Source organism: Nycticebus coucang, chromosome 12 (assembly GCF_027406575.1).
Source record: "Nycticebus coucang isolate mNycCou1 chromosome 12, mNycCou1.pri, whole genome shotgun sequence".
NCBI classification, from domain to species: domain Eukaryota; kingdom Metazoa; phylum Chordata; class Mammalia; order Primates; family Lorisidae; genus Nycticebus; species Nycticebus coucang.
The window spans coordinates 70,670,852-70,691,630 of NC_069791.1; the positions used below are offsets into that span (position 1 = coordinate 70,670,852).

The 20,779-nt window shown below is 39.5% G+C and overlaps 1 protein-coding gene across 1 annotated transcript; it reads right to left on the reverse strand.

Annotated features, from left to right (window-relative positions):
- Positions 1-117: 117 nt before the first annotated feature.
- On the reverse strand, positions 118-20,644 carry ZCWPW1 (zinc finger CW-type and PWWP domain containing 1). The gene is made up of 17 exons (XM_053555929.1): positions 20,590-20,644; positions 17,429-17,485; positions 16,115-16,368; positions 15,610-15,688; positions 14,680-14,770; positions 14,256-14,413; positions 13,925-14,047; positions 8,349-8,465; positions 6,929-7,049; positions 6,234-6,309; positions 5,716-5,820; positions 4,359-4,442; positions 3,706-3,772; positions 3,160-3,296; positions 2,448-2,508; positions 1,848-1,982; positions 118-965 (listed from the first exon to the last, which is right to left on the reverse strand). The coding sequence occupies exons 2-17, from the start codon at positions 17,454-17,456 to the stop codon at positions 640-642; spliced, it is 1,962 nt and encodes a 653-aa protein (XP_053411904.1). The 5' UTR covers positions 17,457-17,485; positions 20,590-20,644; the 3' UTR covers positions 118-639.
- Positions 20,645-20,779: the final 135 nt, after the last annotated feature.

Here is a 20,779-nt window from a genome sequence, read left to right on the forward strand (position 1 = left end):
CCACCTAACGTGAACACTAACTCACATCTAAGATTCCTCCCCTAGTACTTTGTTCAGTGACTTCCTCAAGCCAAGGGAACATAAATCCCCCAACACTGGCAGCAGCCCAGAACCCAGCATATGCCCCCCAAATCAAACCACACTCTTCCCTTAGGATCATGACTAGTGTGTGCTGTGTTTAGTGCTTTACAGGCATCACCTCATTCAACATCATCAACAACCCCATAAACTAGATGATGTAAAATTAGAACCAGATGGTTTTCCCAGCAATGTATGGGTGGCTAGTAAGCAGCTGAGCCAGTATCAGAACCCAGATCTCCCCTTCTGAAGGCTCTCCCAGGACTCAGGTCTCTTTGCCTTCCCCAGATTCCTATCCTCTGCATGCCTCCCACCAGAAACAAGGACATGCCACCACAGTGACATGGAGGAGAGGAGAAACAGACCAAAAGGAAGCGTGTGGTTAGAGACCAAACAAACCAACCAGCCAGTGATCTGCTTTATTAACATACAAACTGTACAACTCTGACTTAAACCTGGGAGCCAATGAACAACCCAACACTTAGCAACTTCTCAGGGACCCCACTGTGAGGCTCTCCCTCCTGTGCTGCAGGAAGGGAGAAGGAGAGTCATAGCACACAACTATTCTTCAAAGAAGGCCATGGTGAACTCCTCTTCGTCATCCCTGCGCTGAGGTGGCCCTCTCTGCTCCAGCTCTTTTCCAACATCTTCCATGAGTAGCTCCAGGTCCAGGTCACTGGAGGTTTCATCTTCAGAGGGGACACTTCCAGACTCCTGAGCCAGTGGTTCCTGGGGTGTAGGCCCTTCCTTCCCGGCTGAGGCACAGGCCCCAGCACTGAACCCACAAGCTGGTGGGTTCAGGCCCTGTGGCACGGTTCTGCATTCTTTTTCCTCAGATAAACTGGATGAGGCCTTGCTTTGGGGAGCTTTAAATTTTTTCGTAGGGCCTAAATGAAAAGATCACAAAGTTGAGTCATCCTATTAAGTCAGTCTATCCTCACCTCTCAGAAGTCAAGCTCCCAAATTCCCATTTCCAAGAAATCTCTGGAAAAGATGGCCTTTCTCCGTGGAAAGAGTCTGGGCTTTGGACTCAGAAAGACTTGGGGTCAAGCCATGGATCAGCCATGAGATCCACATGGTTCTTGAGCACATTTTAAAACCTTTTAGTTTCAGTTTCCTTATCTTTACAATGGCAAATATCCAGTCCTCAGGCTGTTGAAAGAATCAAAGGATACAAACATGGAAGTCTCTATGTAGCCAGCCCATAGCCGTCCTCAGTAAAGGTTAGTCCCCTTCTTCCTCCCATTCTCCTGTCCCCAGATCAAATCAGATCAATAACCATTATGTTTCTATAGCATGTAGTGTGTGGTACGTACAATCTGAGAGGTGCTCTTTTGTTCTAATCTTCATTCTTTCTTTAAAGTCATGTAAAGCTGTAGAATTGTTAAGAAATAATCTAGAGGCTCAGTGCCTGTAGTTCAGTGGTTAGAGCACCAGCCACATACACCAGTGCTAGCGGGTTTGAACCTAGTCCAGGCCTGTTAAAACAACAATGACAACAACAACAACAACAACAACAACAACAACAACAAATAGCCAGGTGTTGTGGTGGGCGCCTGTAGTCCCAGCTACTCGGAGGTTGAGGCAAGAAAATCGTTTAAGCCCAAGAGTTTGAGGTTGCTGTGAGCTGTGATGCTATATCACTCTACTGAGGGCGAAATAGTGAGACTCTGTCTCAAAAAAAAAAGAAAGAAAGAAAGAAACTAGAAAAGGGGGTGTGAAGATCTGTACTTCATTCCACACAGTTCTTCTGGGGCCTTCAGCCTTACCTGGCTGGTCAGAATCTGAATTCCCTTGACCTTCCTTCCTTCTCATTATGGGTACAGGAAGAGCTATGGATTCACTTCTCCGAGATCTCTTCACTGTCTTCCTTTTCAAGGTCCCACCTTGTCCATTTGCCAGGCCTGCATGAAACCCAGCCCCCAACCATGAAAGAAATTTATTTCTCTCTAAATGACAGCTCAGCAAGGGAAGATAGCCTCTCTATATCTAGTCTCTGCCCTGCCCCACATCTTCTATTTGATGTAGTGAGTTGGCTCAGTGGCATGCAATTCTCCAATCATCTTTATTTTTTATCCCCTGGATTTTTTTTCTTTACAGTTCTCTTTGGAGTCTGCCTTCTCCAGAAAGTCATCCTTCTTGGCTAAGAGCTTAAAACCTTCCACCTTTAATCTAAGATTTTATAATTCAGTACACAAATATGAGGAGGCTCTAGCTTCCCACTGACACTATCAGTGATTCTTGCCTATTTTCTCAGGTCCTGGAGATGAGATGATCAGTTAAATCCTGGCTACTCGCAAACATCTTACACTCTACAATTTCCCTGCCTTAACTATGAGACATATCCCACTTCCAGCTGGCTTGCTTACCTTTTGGCTTGAATTTTTTTGTCTGTATTTTGACTGACTTGGGACCAGACAGAGTTGGGTCCTGAGGATGAGAGAGGTAATAAGAAAAAGATAACTTAAGTCACATATCCATTTTTAATAGAACGGGCTGCTACAGTATGATAGATAAATGGGCTGTAGGGAGTCAAATTAGGTTCTGGGAGCCTGATATTGTTTAAACCTATGGCAACACATAGAAAAATGTGTGGTCACCTTCCCGATTTGTTTAATATTTGTCAATGGAAATTTAAGCATAAAAAGAAGGAAATGAATTTAGGGTACAAATACGATAAAAATTGGGAAGTTAAAAATTAAAAGAAAGTAAAAAAAATATGTATTCCATATACCTGGAAAAGAGACGCTAGGAAAACAAGTGAATGAATATATATCCTAAGTGTCTGTATAGGGAATGAAGGAGTAGAAAGAAATAACCTAATTTTCCCCAAATTGTATCAGGAAGAGCCAAAGAAATAAAATAGGAACTGAGATTGTAATCAAGAAAGAAGTTCATAGGATGTGAGAAATTAGAATAAAGAGGAAAGAGGAGCACCTCCTTCCCTGCAGACCTCTAAGAGTAAAAAATACAGTCAGTGCTACACAGGCATGGTAAATGTAAATCCATGTTAACCAGATCGCCTGTACAGAAGAAACCCTAAGTTCATTATCTAAATCAATATTTAAGGCTAAATATTACTTTTTTCTCTTCTTCCTCCTCTTCTTCAACCTCCTCCTGTTCTTTCTTCTCTTCCTCCTTCTCAGCCTCCTCCTCCTTCTCCTCCTCCTCTTTCTCCAAGCAGGAATCTGGGTTGTTAGTCCCAGAGACCTTTAAGTCTAGAACAGGAAAAGGAAGAAAGGGTAAATAATTCATCCAATAAAATAGCTGAGGAGTTAATGGAGCTGATTCCAGAAAATCTGTCTTCTAACTCTACCTTCTGTGTCCAAGTGGTATTTTCTCTGTAAAATGATCCCAGACTATCACAGTTCCACCCTTTTCAAAGTCCATCACTATTCAACAAAAACCCTCCTTCCCACTCCTTTTTTCCTCCATTCCTCTCTCCACCCATCTGTCTTCCCAATATGGATACTGGGTCAATGACATGCATGAGAGCCTCCTATTATAGAATCCAGAACCAACCTGATGACATGGAATATGAAATATAAAATAATGAAAGGTTGGATACTGTTCTCATGATGGAATCTCTCCCCTCCTTCTCTAGTCCTCATCCTCCATTTATTTTACCTTTTCCTTCCTCACTATTGTCAGATCCACTGTATCGGGTCTGGAAACCAAACAAGTTAACCCGCTCCTAAGAGAACCAAGAAACAAAAGCATCATCCATTGCCCTCCTAGGGGTGGCTTTTACCCATGTCTTCTAGATTTTAGTTATGAAGAAATTTGTATTCCTTTTACATACCATTTTCACTCAAAATTTTACATTAGGCTTATCCAGACTTTTACAGAGATTAATTAATTATGATCTCCTTTTCCAGTTTGTTTGTAATTCAAGAAATAATTGGGAAAGGGGAATTCACTATTTGTCATTCTCCAGCCCACCCTCACCCTACTAGCAGAAGTTGAGGGTAAAAACTCAAACTGACTTCACATAAAAGAGACATAAAGGCATTGTATCTGAGACTTGAAGTTAAACAGGGAGATAGGATATCCCCTACTACAAACTGTCTCTGTCTGGACTGAGAGAGAATCCCACTTTTCCAAGGGTAGGGAAAAGAATGAATGATATAAGGAGTCAGGGGAATCTGGCCTGGGAAGAAAAGAGCAGTTCTAAGAAAAAGACTGTGTGATGGGGAAGGACAACCAGTTTTCTGCAGGAATATATTGTTTGTGTCCAGGTCCTAAAGAGAAGCAAGTATGTGGTCTGAACACTCTCCCACCTGAATGCTGATCTGTTCTGCCTCTTGAGCCATCATTAGGGCTGCCCCCAGTTTCTGGCTGCAGTCTTTGTTCTTGTACTTTTTCTGAAATGGAAAAAAAAACTAGAGTCAATGATAAGTACTGTCTTAAAGATTAGAGTTAATGATAAATATTAGAGAAGTGACACCAACATACTGCTATCTACCAGACATTGTCATTACATTAAGTACATTTATCTCCAGTTCCTAGAATTGATATACTCTTTTTTTTTTTTTTTTTCTGAGACAGAGTCTCACTTTCTTGTTCCTAGTAGAGTGCCATGGCATCATAGCTCATAGCAACCTCAAACTCTTGGGCTCAAGTGATTCTCTTGCCTCACCCCCCAAGCAGCTGAAACTACGGCACCTGCCACAACACCCAGCTATTTTTAGAGATGTGGTCTCACTCTTGCTCAGGCTGGTCTCTAACTCATGAGCTCAAGCGATCCACCCACCTCAGCCTCCCAGAGTGCTGGGATTATAGGCTTGAGCCACTGTGCCTGGCCTGATGTGATATTCATTAATCTTTTGGGCTCAGATTCTAACTAATAAACCTCTTGCAAATTCCTAGCAGTATTTTCAACCAATACTTTGGTGTCCTCTGAAAAGTGAATCCCATGGAAATTTGAAAAGAGATGATTAAAGTTCAGGTGATTCCACTTTTAGGCTTCTAGCAAGTTTTTTTATATCTATTGATTTAATATTCAGTGCATGATTTTCTAAGTCCCTGAGCCGCTGGGCCTGTGCTCATTTGCAAGGCTGGTCAAACCCAAAGTGACTATAGGAAGGAAATGATTTAGCTAAATAATCTAGTGATTATCAACAGAGATATTTTGCCCCCTAGAAGACATCTGGCAATATCTGAAAACAATTGTTTAGCTGTTACATCTAGGGGCAGGAAGCACAAGGTGGGAGTAAAGACTGCGACTAGCTAGACGCCAGTAAAGCCCAGGGATGCTGCTTAATATCCTACAATACACAGGACAGCCCTCTGTAACAAAAAGTTATCTGGCCCAAAATGTCAATAATGCTGGGAATAAAAAACGCTCAGTTAATCTGTGCCCTCATCTGTCACACCTGCTTTGGCTAAACTATAGAAAACCTCAGTCTTTAGGAAAGCCCCCAATCTGTGGCAAGGAAGGAGACTGAAAGAAAAAGCACTGTCTGCAGCAATCCTGCTAGAAAGAAGACTCTCTCTTGAGTAATCCTGCTCTTGGCACCCCTGGTTACACACGGAACTTTCTCCCAATAAAACTTCCCCTGGGAGAAAATCAGATTTAATAAAAGGAAGATTTTGTTTTCCAGTTCCAGTATCACAACAGACCCCTAGTTTGCTCACCATTCCTGCTAGTTCCAGGGACAGCTCCTGAAAGTTCTTCAACATGTTGACTGGGATCCAAGCACGAGAAACTGTTTCTCCAAAAAATGTCACATGGTACTTAGACTGAAACAAAAGATAGTGCAGTTATGGCCTCCTGTACTTCTCCCTGCTTTTTTCCTCTAGCTAGAACAGGCAGAGGAAGAACAGGAGTTCACCAAGAAGGAGGCTCTGGGTCTCATATGCTCCCTGAAGCCTCACTTGCTTACCCTACCTCATTCTAATTGTTCTTCCATTCTGACCTCAGAAATCCTAGCCAAAGCATATTTATCAAAACCACAAATGTCCTGACAGTGGATAAATAACTAGATACAAGTTTCTACATGTGAGCACTTACCTCTGTGTTTGCCATCCTATTTAGGTGTCTGTTTTCACTCATCTGCTGGCTAATGTCTATGTTTCTATCTGTACATCTGTTAGGATGGATTTGTTCATTAATTTGGCCTGAGCTTCTACTTACCTTGAAACAGGAAACTCACCGGTAGAGAATCAAGATGAGAAGCAAAAAGAAAATATTCTCCCAGGTCAGGATCAGATTCTACCATGCCTGGCCACCTGAAGAAGATAGATTAGGGTAGGGGACAGACAAGAAGGCGTTAAATGAAAAGAACACAACTTCATCAATATAAATGTTCAGAAAAGGGTAGTATGTTCTATGAACAAAGGATCCAAAAAATAGATCCCATCCCCCCTACCCCCACCAGTTAGGCCCCTCCAGTGGTCACTACCAAATGACTGAAGTAACTTTCATAAATGTACAAAGAAGCTCAGAATATTCCTTGTAAAGGTATCTTATCCTTCTGGGCCTTCCTGAAACACTAAGAACAAAATCTTACTAGGGACATCTCCAAAGAAGAAATTATCTTACCATTCTTTGTTCTCTTTACTTCATGTGTCTCTTACATCTCAAAATTTTAAAATGCCTTTGATCCACACTCCTCTTACTACCACTCAGGGAAGCATTGTCAGGGGAGATATATATACTCAGAACTCTCCAGAAAACATGCTCTTTCAAAGCCCCCAAGTTTGGTACTTTATCTTCTCCCTTACCCCATGCTTTTTCTAAGTAAAGTAACATTTCCATTATAAATGTTTACCATGTCCTTCCCTCTATGCTTGAATCTACCACTCCCAATTTCATGAAGGATGTTCTGACTATGTCATGGTGTCCTACCAGGGGTAACCATATTGCTTGGCCCAGATGATGGATCCTGGGACATAGGACGCATAGGCCACATCACTCTCACATCCTGTCCAGGTCTCCTCAGGAATATCACAACGATTAAACTCCACGTCTGCCAAAAGAGAGAAGGAATGAAGGGATAGGAAGAGACCCATAGGTGAAGAATCTGGACATGGGCTGGGGAGAGGACAAGAAAGAACTGGTACATATACCAGATGGGACCAAACGGATACCTGGGGTGATGACCATAGAAGAAGAAAGACCCATGGAGAAAATGGAGCTGGAGCAGAAAAAGCAGGAGTGCTGGCTCCTGATACTTCATAGAAAGAGATTCCAAACTCTTGCTTACATCACAGTATCTGAAACATCCTAAGGGTAATTTTTCTGAGACTCCATTTTCTCTCTATAATAATTAGACTGGCCTAGATAGTCATAATCTCTTCCAAGTAGTTTCAAACATTCTAGAATTCTAAGCTCACTGGATCTCTCACCTGCTTTACCCGAGATATCCCATATCCCTTCCTATTCACCTAGCAACAATATTCTAATCAGGATTGACAGGAGCAGACAACTGCTAAAGAAAATGGAATTTACTTAGTACACACATTTAGATTCCAGACCTCTTTCCAAGACACAACTCTGCAGGGTGTCTTCCTCCAGTCCAGCCCTTTATGCAATTCATCTCCATATGACTAGAAGATCTTTCCTCCTTTCTAAGCACTACAAGGACTGCTTGAGTAGTAACCATGCTCTATTTTTTTACAGGCTAGAGCAGTGGTTCTCAACTTTCCTAATGCCAGCAATGTATTTTCATTGTTAAAAAGGGGTCGCGACCAACAGATTGAGAACTGCTAGGCTAGAGTACAGTGACATTATCATAGCTCACTGCAACCTCAAACTCCTAGGCTCAAATGGTCCTTCTGCTTTAGCCTCTCAAGTAACTGGGTCTACAAGAACTGCCACCATGCTCAGCTCATTTTGCTTTTTTTTTTTTTTGAGACAGAGTATCATTCTCTTGCTCAGGCTAGAGAGCCATGGAATCTGCCTAGCTCACAGCAACCTCAAACTCCTGAGTTCGAGCAATCCTCCTACCTCAGCCTCCTGAGTAGCTGGGATTACAACTGCTTGGCACAACTCCCAAGCATTTTTTCATTTTTACTGAGATGGGGTCTCGCTCTTAATCAGGCAGGTCTCAAACTCCTGATCTCAAGCAATCCACCCACCTCAGCCTCCCAGAATGCTAGGATTACACACATGAGCCACCATGCCCCACCTTGTGCTAACTAATCGCTCTAATTAATCACTATACTCTAGCCCCTTTAGTTTAGTCATATTTAAACTGAAGGTAAGTATGGGGAAAGGAAAGGATAAAAAAATAAAACCTGAAAATAACATTTCCACTTCTTTCTACCTGTATTCTGGTCACAGGACCAATTTTCCGGGAGAACTGAGGGGTCAATATTCCCATGCAGCCGCCTCCATTTCTCACAGTTTGGGGAAGAACACTGGACCCAGATCAGACATTGACCTGTGAGAGAAAAAAAATGGAATAAAAGACTTAAAAATAAGCTCTTTCTCCTTCAATCCAACTCAAAAATAAGCTCTTCCTTATTCAATCCAACTAAAATCAATATTCCTTCCCAACCCCCAAAATCACATAGTGATAGAGACCTTAGAGATCAACTATCTCAATCCCAGTCTTACAAATGAGAAAACCAAGGCTCAAAGCAGGCAATTGACTTGCTGGAGATGAGTCTAACTTGGTGACAGAGCTGAACTTAGAATTCAAGTCTTACATCTCTCCCCACCTCAAGTGAGAAAGGAGCATTTCCCATATTGATAGGTCTTAAATAAAGTTTGCCTTGCATTTTTACAGATAGTGCCTCATTTTCTGCTGGCATGACATTACTGAAAAGTTTTTTTGAAGGGCTTACCAGCATCTTTTTTGTGCACACTATCCAGACTTTTTATCCAAATCTCAACTGACTTACCTGTCACCAAGTTGCAACCTCTGGAACCAACAGCCCTGAAATAATTCTCCTCCAAAATATACAGGTATAAATCTGTCATTTCTCCCTGATGGACTCATGACCTCCAGATCCACAGGAATACCTCACAAAAGCACACTGTTCTCTCAGTTCCTTGAGCTTTTCTTCCACAACACCTCGGTAACCCACTCACATACGCCCCACCCGGTCATCTGCAGGACTTACACATTTATCCAAATATGCTCTCTCACAAAAATGCCCCATCCTTCCACCTCACCTGCTTAAAGACTCATACAACAACTTTCATATTATCTAGCTCTGCAATCCACTGACCTCTACTGTCCTTTCCATCTGGTAGCAACTTCCATTCTTTACCTGCACCACTCAAGTTTGATTCCTTGTTACTTCCTTAGATTCTTTTGCAGACATCTTCAATTCCCTTTCCCCACTGTCCTTCCTTCTAGCCATATGGCAAAATATTGTCTGCCCACTGTCTACCTTTTCCTACTCGATTATGAGTATTTGTCTATACATATATGTATATACTCATAATCGAGAGTTGCTAGAGAAAAATCATATAACAGGTACATAGGTATCACTATATATTCACTATTAACATGTTTGTTTAATAAGTTCACTCTCTCACTGTCAAATTTTACCTTAAATGCTCAAACATGAGGGCTGGCCCCCCAAATCCATCATGCTGAAACCTTCCCTCAGAAATAAGTTGACTTACATTTGGGTCCTTTCAAAGTATCACATATAATGGGTCACTTCTCAATTGCTTTATCTTGAAGAACAAACTACTCACTGAAAATGGCATACCAGTCTGAAATGACAGCTGCCAAGGATAGCTGTGGATGTTTGCAATATTTACAGAGGTGACCCAGAAAAACTAGAAAAAAATAAGGAGAGAAGCCAGGGACCATAAAAGTGGTTGGCTGTGAAAATAATGATCAGGCATAAGAAAATTCGTAGAAAAAAAAATCACTCTAAAGATATGGAACTGGATATTCATGGCTTGAGATGAAATTTCCAATAACAGCATTGTACCTTTTAAAATTTTCTTTCAAACAAATTAGAGGAGAAGATAATGTACTCTGGAAAACTGTATTTGATGTTCACAATATAGCTCTACGATAATGAAGATTGGTGTCAGACACGGCTTAAGAGCATTTTCATTGACTACCAACTTCCCAGGTTCTATGACACCTCATTCTCCTGACCTTCCCCTGATCTTTCTGACAGCTCCTTCCTCAGTCTCTTTGCTGGGATCTCCTCATTCTTCATCCAGTCTTTAATCTCAATCCCTTTGGTTGAGATTCCAAACCCCAATCATGGGCTTCTCTCCCCATGATATACTTTCTCCTGGGGTAAGCTTGTCCATTCCCACATCTTTGAAATCCCTTTTCATACCTGACAGAACATAGTTGTATACTTACAGCTGCCTCTATTCGGACGGCCAGATGCCTATAACTACCTTGCTCTTGGACATCTTTATTTGGATGTCTCACAAGGATCTCATACCAAAGGTACCCACACTTGAATGCCTGATCTTATCCCACAAATTTGTTCTTCCTCCACTTTTTCCCACCTCCTTTCACTGCTCAAGCATCTTTGACCTACCTTCTTCTCTCTCACCTTCCAATATCCAGTTCATGGCCAAGTTCTGACAATTTTACCTACAAAACATACCACTTAAAAACTGTCCACCTTTCTTTTCCTCCACTTTCATCATCCTAATCCAAGCCACTAATCCTAATACTAACTTCTTAACAGGTCTACTCTTGTTTTTTCCCCATACTCCATTCTCCAATTAATCACTAAAAGATATGTTCAAAATATTAATTTGAAAATGTTAATCCCCTGGTTAAAATGCACCAATGGCTTCCCACTGCACTTTGGATAGAATTCTAACTCTGTAGCATGATCTTTGCTCTGGCCATGGCCTACCTCTTTTCATTCATCCAGGGCCCCTTTCCCATCTTGCCTCCCCTACTCTCTGAACTGCAATCACACTGGCTTTCTTTTAGTACCTGGAATATGGAAAACTTTACCCTACCTACTTCACTTCTATAACTTCTATTCTTCCTTCAAGTTTCAGCTTAAATAGTGTTTCCTTAAAAATGCATCCCCCTGACTGGCCTAATCTCACTTAAGTCTCCATTATTTCCTCTCACGACACTCTGCTCTTTCCTTTCACTTAGAACTTAGAACTCAAGTCTTATGTCTCTCTCCACCCTAAGTCAGAAAGGATCGTTTCCCACATTGATAGTTCTTAAAGTTTGCCTTGCATCTTTACAGATAGTGCCTTGTTTTCTGTGCCTCAATTTCTAACAAAAATTGTATTTTTTCTTATATCCTATTCTAGGAAGATTCCTCTCTCCTTGGTAACTATGAGAAACAGGAAGAAGGGTTCATAGATAATAGGAGGCTGATAAATCCACTCTAATCACAATTCAACTCACAAGCACCACCTAGGGAGTAAACCTCTATCTACCAGCCTAAAATCCATCCTTGCAGTAATAATACTAAGAGGCACAGGAGATGCAGCAACACAAATCTAATGGCACCAAATTATCTGGGCTAACTGGAGATCAGGTTAGCGAGGTCTCCCTATCCCAAAAATTCTCAATGGGAACATCTGAGTTATATATTCACATAAAACAAACAAAATCTTTTAATTCTCTTTTTGACTCTACCTAAAACTCCCTTGGAAGTACTGCAGACAACCTAAATTGTCCACAGTAGACTTACTCTTCCAGCTGTTTATGTTACCGTGTCATTATAAGAAGAGGAATGGTTTACTGACCTGGATTACCTTGTCTGGTACCTGTATGGTCTTTCTAAAACTTTTTTTTTTTTAATTTCAGATTAATGTGAGGGTTCAAACAACTAGGCCAAATATTTTAATTTGTTAGGTAGAGTCCTTCTTGTAGTTGTACCCCGGATGCAAAAGTATACCATGTGCCCCTACATTGCACCCATTAAACCACTCCTCTGCCCCTCTCCCACCCTCCTCGGTCCCCCTGCCCCCCGACTTGAATTGAATTGGGTTTTTCTCCTATGTGGATGTGAATTAGATCATCTACTGCCTTCACATTAGTATTGAGTACACTGGTTACTTGTTTTTCAATTCTGGTGATACATTACTAAGAAGAATGTGTTTCAACTGCATCCAGGTTAATACAAAAGATGTAAAGTCACCATCTTTTTTATGGCTGAATAGATATCTTTCTAGAGTTTTCTTCCAAGTATGTGCAAATCATATTATGCATCAACAACCAAAACTACAAACATACACACATACATATTAGACACCAGCTGACTCTTATACTTTTGGTTCTGGTTTTGTTATGTTATTTTTTGTTTTTTGGTAAAAGTCTTTTCCCCCCAGATTGTTGTCTAATTTAAAAATTTTTGAACATACTAATATATTGTATGAACTATTTGTCTAAAAATTCCCATCATCACCTTGGTTATATTATATGGTATATTTGTTTTAATATTTTTTAGAGACAGGATATCATTATGTTGAGCAGGCTGGTCTTGAACTTCTGACAGCAAGCAATCTTCCACTTCAGCCTTATGACTAGGTGGGATTATAGGTACAAGCCACCATACCTACTTGTTTCATGGACTAACACAGTAAAAATATATCTGTCAACTTATTTCTAGCATATAGTGCATGCCTGGCATATAATATAAAGTACTAACAACTATTGTAAAAGAACAAATGAATCTGGCTTGGCACCCATAGCACAGTGGTTACGGCACCAACCACATACACCAAAGCTGGTGGGTTCGAACCCAGGCGGGGCCAGCTAAACAATGACAATTGCAACAAAAAATAGCCGGGCATTGTGGTGGGCACCTGTAGTCCCAGCTACTTGGGAAGCTGAGGCAAGAGAATTGCTTAGGTCTAAGAGTTGGAGGTTGCTGCGAGCTGTGACATAGTGAGACTCAGTCTCGAAAGAAAGAGAGATAATAAATGAATCCATATCCATCCTTGTCTTCACTCCATCCGATCTCAAAGGCTAAGGTGTTATTCTTTTTGATGAAGAATAAATCCTGTGAATCTCTTCTCATTCTCACTTCAATTTCTCCCTCTCTATAATTTTGTGACAAGCATATAAGTATGGTCAAGTCTCTCTCTTTTAAAAGAAAGTTATAAAATTAAAAACCCTCCCTCAACTCTATACCCACTCCCCTTTATCTACCATTTTCCCTCTCTTACTTTTCACATCTAAACTAATTGAAAAAGTGTTTATTTTTCAACCAACTTACCAACCCATCCAATAGCTACAACCAAGCCCCAAATAGCTTCCTAATTGTGACATCCTTAAGCACTTTTTTTTTTTTGTAGAGACAGAATCTCACCTTATCACCCTCGGTAGAGTGCCGTGGCGTCACACAGCTCACAGCAACCTCCAAATCCCTGGGCTTAGGCGATTCTCTTGCCTCAGCCTCCCGAGTAGCTGGGACTACAGGCGCCCACCACAACGCCCGGCTATTTTTTTGTTGTTGTTGCAGTTTGGCCGGGGCTGGGTTTGAACCCACCACCCTCGGCATATGGGGCCGGCGCCCTACCCGCTGAGCCACAGGCGCTGCCCCTTAAGCACTTTTTTTATCTTCTGACTTCTGTATGATGGCATGTGACATGGCTGAGCACTATCTCTTTATTAAATTCTCTTCCCCGGTATCTGTGACACCACACTCTCCTAATTTTTCTTTTACCTTTCTGATCACATCTTCGTTTTCTTCCTGGGCACCACCTAAGATGCCTGGTGTATAGTAGGCTCCCAACAACTATGGATTATGTGAATAAATAACTGAATGAATGAAATCATTCTCTCTCTTCCTCAGCACCATATTTAAGCAGATGTGAGAGGTAAATTATAGTCTTTTCAGAGTTTCCTCTAACATCCTAACCTTTGCCTCTTTCCTCCAACTCAAATTTACAGCCCAAGTAAGTTTTCCAAATCATGAATAAACTCACCAAAACCACTTTGCTTTGTTTTTTGCTGTTTCCTGATCTGAGAATGATCCTGAACTATTTTCTTCAGTTGGTCTGTCTGTCTATTCTCATGTCCACCTTGGACTTTCTCCATTTTCTCATCTTCTGGGAAAAAAAGAACAAAACCTTGTGGGTTGGGGAGATAAAGACGAGAATCTTTGTAGATAGCAAAGGCTAGTGAAAGAAGAAAGGATCATAGCAAAATAGTTTCAAGCTTTGGGCTGAAAACTCTCAGCCTTCTCCCTGTCCCATTCCCTAATTTCCTGGAGCAAGTACTTGAGGTAGGCATCAAAGCATATAGGACTACACTTACGAGCTTCCTTCTTTCTTTTGCTTAAAGGGAATCTATTGAATTTCTTCTCAGAGGGTGCAGGATCTAGCTGGCCTAACTTAGATGTCCTTATCTCAGAGATGACTTCATTTTCCTGAGAGGCTGAAATCTCTGGAGTATGAGGTACCATTATCTTCTCTCTGAAAATGAAGTTCTTTTAGTGAAAAGGTTAAAAGGCAGAAATACACAATACCATTCTTTCAAAAGAACCCAAGAGTTAAAAGAAGAACAATTCTAAGCTCTCCAAGGTTGTTTTATCCACTTACTTGCCTATTTTTCCAAACAACTTTCCTGAAGTGAGAGAAATATATGGAAATACAATAAATGACTAGACAAATAGACAGATCACCATTTACCAATGTTAAGTCCATTCTGTGTTCAACTTGCCTCACTGAGATAAACTTACCTATCAGTGTTATCGTTATCAGTAGCAGAAGTTGTGATTGCTGGTTCTTTGCCTGACTGGGTACACGCTACCAGCTGGGCACAGGAAGTCTCTGCAAAATCAAGGCCAGATCCCATCCCTCCCAAAATAAAATATTACAAACATAAAAGCAATAAAAGAAAACTACTCCATTATTTCCTAATATTTCTTTAAAATGTCTTCTCCCTGTTACCTGGAAGAGCCTACCTTTGGTCTCTTGTCCTATCAGAGTACTTTAAATAGTTAAATTTCCAAGCAAAATTACAAATTTATATCTTTCTGTAAGCCTTTACCGATCTACCTCATTCCAGGAGAGCCATGTAATGATAATTTTATTTCGTGTACAAAAAAGTTATGTGTACTGCATTTTATATCATTTGTTCCTCAAACACCCTCTAGGAATAGAAGCAAACCTGAGAATAGCTAAAATGTCAGACCATTCTCCTTAGCTTCATGACCTTATGAAGAAGGCCTCAGGTCCTATATTATAGAACGATTTATTTTAAAAATTAAATCCCTGAGCATATGCAAAAACAGTATTAGAAACAGAAATACACAAGGGCAGATGGAGACCAAGTTCTTTAAATCTGTGGAAAACAATTTATCTTTTCTAAGTAGATTGTAAACATAGGGAAATGAATTTAAGTCGTATTTTTAAAATGTAAGTGAGACTACATTTAAATTCTGAAGTCAATGTAATCTACTTTTGAAAAATTCTATACCCTTTATTTAATGTGGTTTAGCTATAGCCCTATTGAAAGATGATGATGTATTTTAAAACACTTTGAAGTCTCATTGAATATATCCTTACTTAGGGAGATGAATGAGAAGAAAAGAAGTTGTTAAACTCACTCTACTTTTCAGAAACCCTTTTCCTAATTGAAACCCTTTTTCTCTCAGTGCAAGCCATACCCAAGCATTCCTGGAGGGACTTCTGCAGCACAATTTGGATAATCTCCTCAAATTCTGCATCAGAAAGACTTGATCTTTCCTGCAGAGACAAGGGTATGGAGAAAAACTGCTTATCATTCCGTAGTTCTCCCTTCTAACCAATCAGGAAAGCCTTTTTTGGATGAGACAGTAAATTCACAAGGATTAAGGCATGAAGTCAACATACCCAAGGAGTACATAAACTCTATCCCAGATCTCCTGGGAATAAAGGAGTCAAAAAAAGGAAAAAGTTTATAAATTGTCTATTTCTACTCCCATCTCCATCCTACCTCATCCCATTATTTTCTGCTAAATGCATTCATCAAAACATTTTTTACCTCTTTCAGAAGAAAAAGGAAGCTCCTCAAAAGGAGTTAAAAACTGAAACTACAGGATGAATCTCCCAGTATGAAAAGTCTTTGTGTAGCCTAGGTAGGGGCAGGGTAGGAGGAACCATCCCACTAGAGCCCATCAGGGTGACTGATACCTTTGCTTTCTTCTCTACTTGCTTGCTGTCTTGAGCTTTTCCTTTTTTCTTCTGACCACTGCTTGGTCCATTCTCTGTGGTTGCTTTCTCTTCCTTCTTCTCTAATCTGGCCTTTGGCAGGTATGGCCTGGTCTCTGTCTCTGGGGAACTAATCCCCAGGGTCTTCTCCTTGCATGAGTTAGGGCTACAAGGTATCAGGCTGTGTAATTTTTGTGTAGGTGGGGCAAAGATTTTCTTTGGTCCCTTTCCACATCCTGAAAGAAATTTGATCATCAAATGAAACCTTTGAAACCTATAATAGAGATTGCTAAACGCTATTTATTGGTCACATCAGAATTATATGGACAGAGTTTTTAACAAATTCAGATTCCTGCGTCCCTCCCTGACCAATCCATTCCCTAATCCAGAGATTATGATGGTGTAGTTAGAAGTAAGGCCCAGAAATCTGTAATTTTATAAGGCTAGTTGATTCTAATACATTGCCATTTTTGAGAACCACTGAGTAATTCAAAAGTGAAAAATATAAGCATGTAAGAAGCTGAGTTATTAAAGAATAAAATTTTAAAATTTGATCACTTTTAACTATGAATAAAATTTTATGGGAAATTAGAATAATTTTTTTAAAGTAAACCAAAATCTATAAACTATGAAAGGCCCAGCTCTTAGGCTACTTCCTCAATAAAAAGTATACTAATCCTCCCAGGTAAAAGCAAGGTATCTTTCTTTTGAATTCCATAATACTTTGTAGATCTCTGGTGGCATTTACCACATTCAACTTTTTTTTTTCTTTTTTGAGACAGAGTCTCACTATTTCACCCTGGGTAGAGTGCTGTGGCATCATAGCTCACAGCAAACCTCAAACTCTTGGGCTCAAGAGATCCTTCTGCCTCAGCTACCAGAATAGCTGGGACTACTGGCACCCACCATGATGCCTGGCTAGTTTTTCTATTTTTAGTAGAGACAGGGGTCTCACTCTTCCTCAGGTTAGTCTCGAACTTCTAGGCTCAAGCAATCTACTCACCTCAGCCTTCCAGAGTCCTAGAATTACTGGCGTGAGACACTGCACCTGGTCTACGACATTCAACTTTGTGATAGGTATTTAAATGTCTTTTCTCTGTCTCTGAATTTATATGGTCCCTGAGCAGGACTGTTTCTAAGTCATTTTTATTTCACTGAAAGCATCTAGCAGAGTAGTAACTTGAACAGAGTGGACACAAAATATATGTGAACCGAACTGCCCCTCGATGGGAAGGATGTCCGGAAGGGGAAAATGAGAGAAATGTACAAAGTGAACCTTCCTCACTCTTGACTCACCTTCTTTATTATGCAATGATGTCATCATTCAGCTCAGAAACTATACTTTATTTGCCACTGTTAGAAAAAGAAATTCATTATTATGACTCTGATTAAACATGATTTTGAACTTTCTTCTCTACCTGTTTTTTGGGTTCAGAATCTCTTTGCCTGGCACTTCTGAACTACATTTCTGTTTCCTTGACTACAGTTCTACTTCTTTAATAGTGCCAGTTACATGCCAAGGAATAATTAGAGTTACTGTTTTAAACAATCAGCAAAAATCCTTAGTGTTTTAAGTACCCAGAACCATCTTCAGCATAAGGCAAGCGAAATGGTAATGGTGGTAATGAAAGCATAGGTAGTAGGATACAGATAGTCTTGAGAGTTAAAAAGAATGAGAGTTTTGGGGTTGGCACCTGTGGCTCAAGGAGTAGGGTGCCAGACCCATATACCCAGGATGGTGGGTTCAAGCCCAGCCTCAGCCAAAACTATAAAAAAAAAAAAAAGAATGAGAGTTTTCTTCAGAGGGCTAACCTCATTTCACAAGGTTCTCTTAAACACTTAGCACACAAATAATCTGCTAATTCATTCTCTAACACAATTCAGAGGTCTCTATAAATAGAGAACCCTTTTTGTAACATTATTGTAATGTTCTTTTCCCTGTTCCAAATTCCCATCCCATATTCGATGGGAATTTCTTAGATTCCCATATACTGGATTGTACCAATATACTGGATTGTACCAATCTCTATTCATAGCTCAGAAATATTTGGTAACTAGCAGAAATCCCCAAGAATTTAGCACCTTTTACCTTATTATTCTATCTTAGAACCTAATAAGGAAACATTAGTATCTTCTTTGATATTCATAATTCATCTTCAGCAATCTATTCACAGTTGGTCTATACTACATCGATATGCATTATTACTACTGATATTATGACTAATGATAATGCCCAACACTTATTGAGCACTGACTATATTCTCTGCCCTTTTAAGTATCACTCTCACACAAATCTATGAGATGGATACCATTTTACACTTGGAGAATTTGAGGGCTAAAGGGACTTAAAGATATTAAGTAATTGATATGTAGTAAAATCAGGATTAGAATCAGTTTGATTTCAAAGTCTGTGCTGATAACTATACTATATTACATCCTTATAGCCTAATTCCATGCTTCACCACCATTTTATATTGCAACACACACAGAAAGCATACATTAAAAGTACATATTGAAATACATAGAGAATGATATTTCTAGGGATTCTAGGGTAAAAGGAACCAGGCTGCTCGGTCATAGGCAGCTGAAGGGCCACTCCCAAGGTTGAAGAAATTAATATCTCTACATAGCTATCAGCCATGTGGGACCCACCAATGTGCCAGAACTTATCTGGGGATATTCCAATAATTTATATATATTTTCATTTTACACCTTCTTACTATTGATATTATTTCTACCCAGCTATTAGAAGAAAATTACCTTTTATCAACCTAAACTTCTTATAGCCCTTTTACTAAGTTTTCTTTAGGTTTAGAGAATGTATGCTATTCTTACATAACAGTTACATATATAACAAGCATTAAAATTCCAGAAAAGCCTTTAGAGGTCATTAATCCCCATTTCTTCTTCTTACAGATGAAAAAATATGCTAAGAGAGGTAAACTGGTTACAGTGCCAGCCACATACACCGAGGGTAGCAGGTTCAGGCCTGGGCCAGATAAACAACTGCAGCAAAAAAACAGCCGGGTGTTGTGGCGGGTGCCTGTAGTCCCAGCTACTTTACTCCATCTCAAAAAAAAAAAAAAAGAGGTAAATGGTTTGCCCAAAGCCTTAGTATTAAAACCTTGGTCACCTTAAATGAATCCAGGACTTTTGCTTCTAAATTGTACTAATAACAGATCTATTTTACTCAGTGATCTTATTTCTGTCTGTTGTTTTTGAGCACTTTGAAGGTTCTGAAACTGAAACTCATTCTTCCCAACTCTGCTATCCCCCACTACAAAAAGACCCCAAAGCAGCGTAAAATAAATTTTTTGATTCATATACGCTTCCCTTTAAAGAATTTGAAAAATTTAAGACCCTTAAGTGGCCAGACTTGTTCAAGGTGTAAGGTTTCCATTCTCTTGGTCACAAAATGAATTCAACAGGTATTGGGGGCCTGACTTAGTATGGCCATAGCGTGGCTGAATGTAAAGCATTTTTTAATTACCCTTTGGCATTTTTCTGCTTCTTTTCTTCTATAAATATAAATAATTCAGATGTGCTGTTCTTAAGCAAGCATTTTTCCTTTAAATTAAGGAACACATTTTCTCACTGTTTCCATCTGAACTCATCACCAACCCCCAAATACATTTGCTCCAGAAAAAAGGGCTAGTAGGGATTTGGGGGAGAAACACTGCAGCTAAGTGGTCTCTTTTCTTATAATCCTAAACAGAAGCTAGAAACTGAATAAAATTAAGTTGCAAAAGGAATATTAATTTGATCACAAATGACAAAACATATCTTCTCCCAGACTCCAGATTTTCGAAAGAGATCAAAAAAAGTCCCTGTGAAGGTAATCTAAATTACAAGGAGAGCTAAGTGAGAAAAACAGAGTGAAAATGAGTGTGTTTCAGATAGCAATAACCATTTTTTAAAATTGTTTGTCTGCATAACATGCTTGTATATTTGTAAATTTTCTCTGAAAGAATACACAAGAAACTGATGAAAATGCCTCTGGGGAATATGTAGGAGTGGGTGATTGGGGTGAAAAGCTTTTCACTGTATTCCCTTGCGTATCTTTGGCATTTTAAAATATACAAATATTATCACTTAAAAAATGATTTATTTTAAATTCTTTGAATAAAATGAAACTATTTTTGACCAATCTAAAGAATGCAACTTTTCCAATATTTAGGTTCAAATCCTTAATCTAAACCTAATATAGATCTTCCTATGCCAAAATGTATTTCTAGAGCCCCAAGCAACTGAATAGAAATGTAAATCATAAAAAAAAAAGAAATGTAAATCATTGTTAAGTTAATAAGATGTCATTAATATGATATTATATGATATGTCATATAATATGTATGATCTAAGGCGGGAGTGTGATGAAAAACGTTACTTTTTTTTTAAAAAAAGCTCTAACCTGATGAATAGACAAGGGAAAGGTAGGAAGTCACTTTCTGATAACTCACGTTGCTGCTCCTTTCTTTCAGATGAACTCCCTTCTTCCACAATAATATTGCAAGTTGGTTCAAAGAGAGAAAAAAATACATAAACAGTTAATAAAGTTACAAAATACAACCAACTTTCTTCTGTACACCTACTAAATGACTAGGAATAACATTTGAGGTTTTAATTTCTTTTTCTTACCTTAGATGAAAA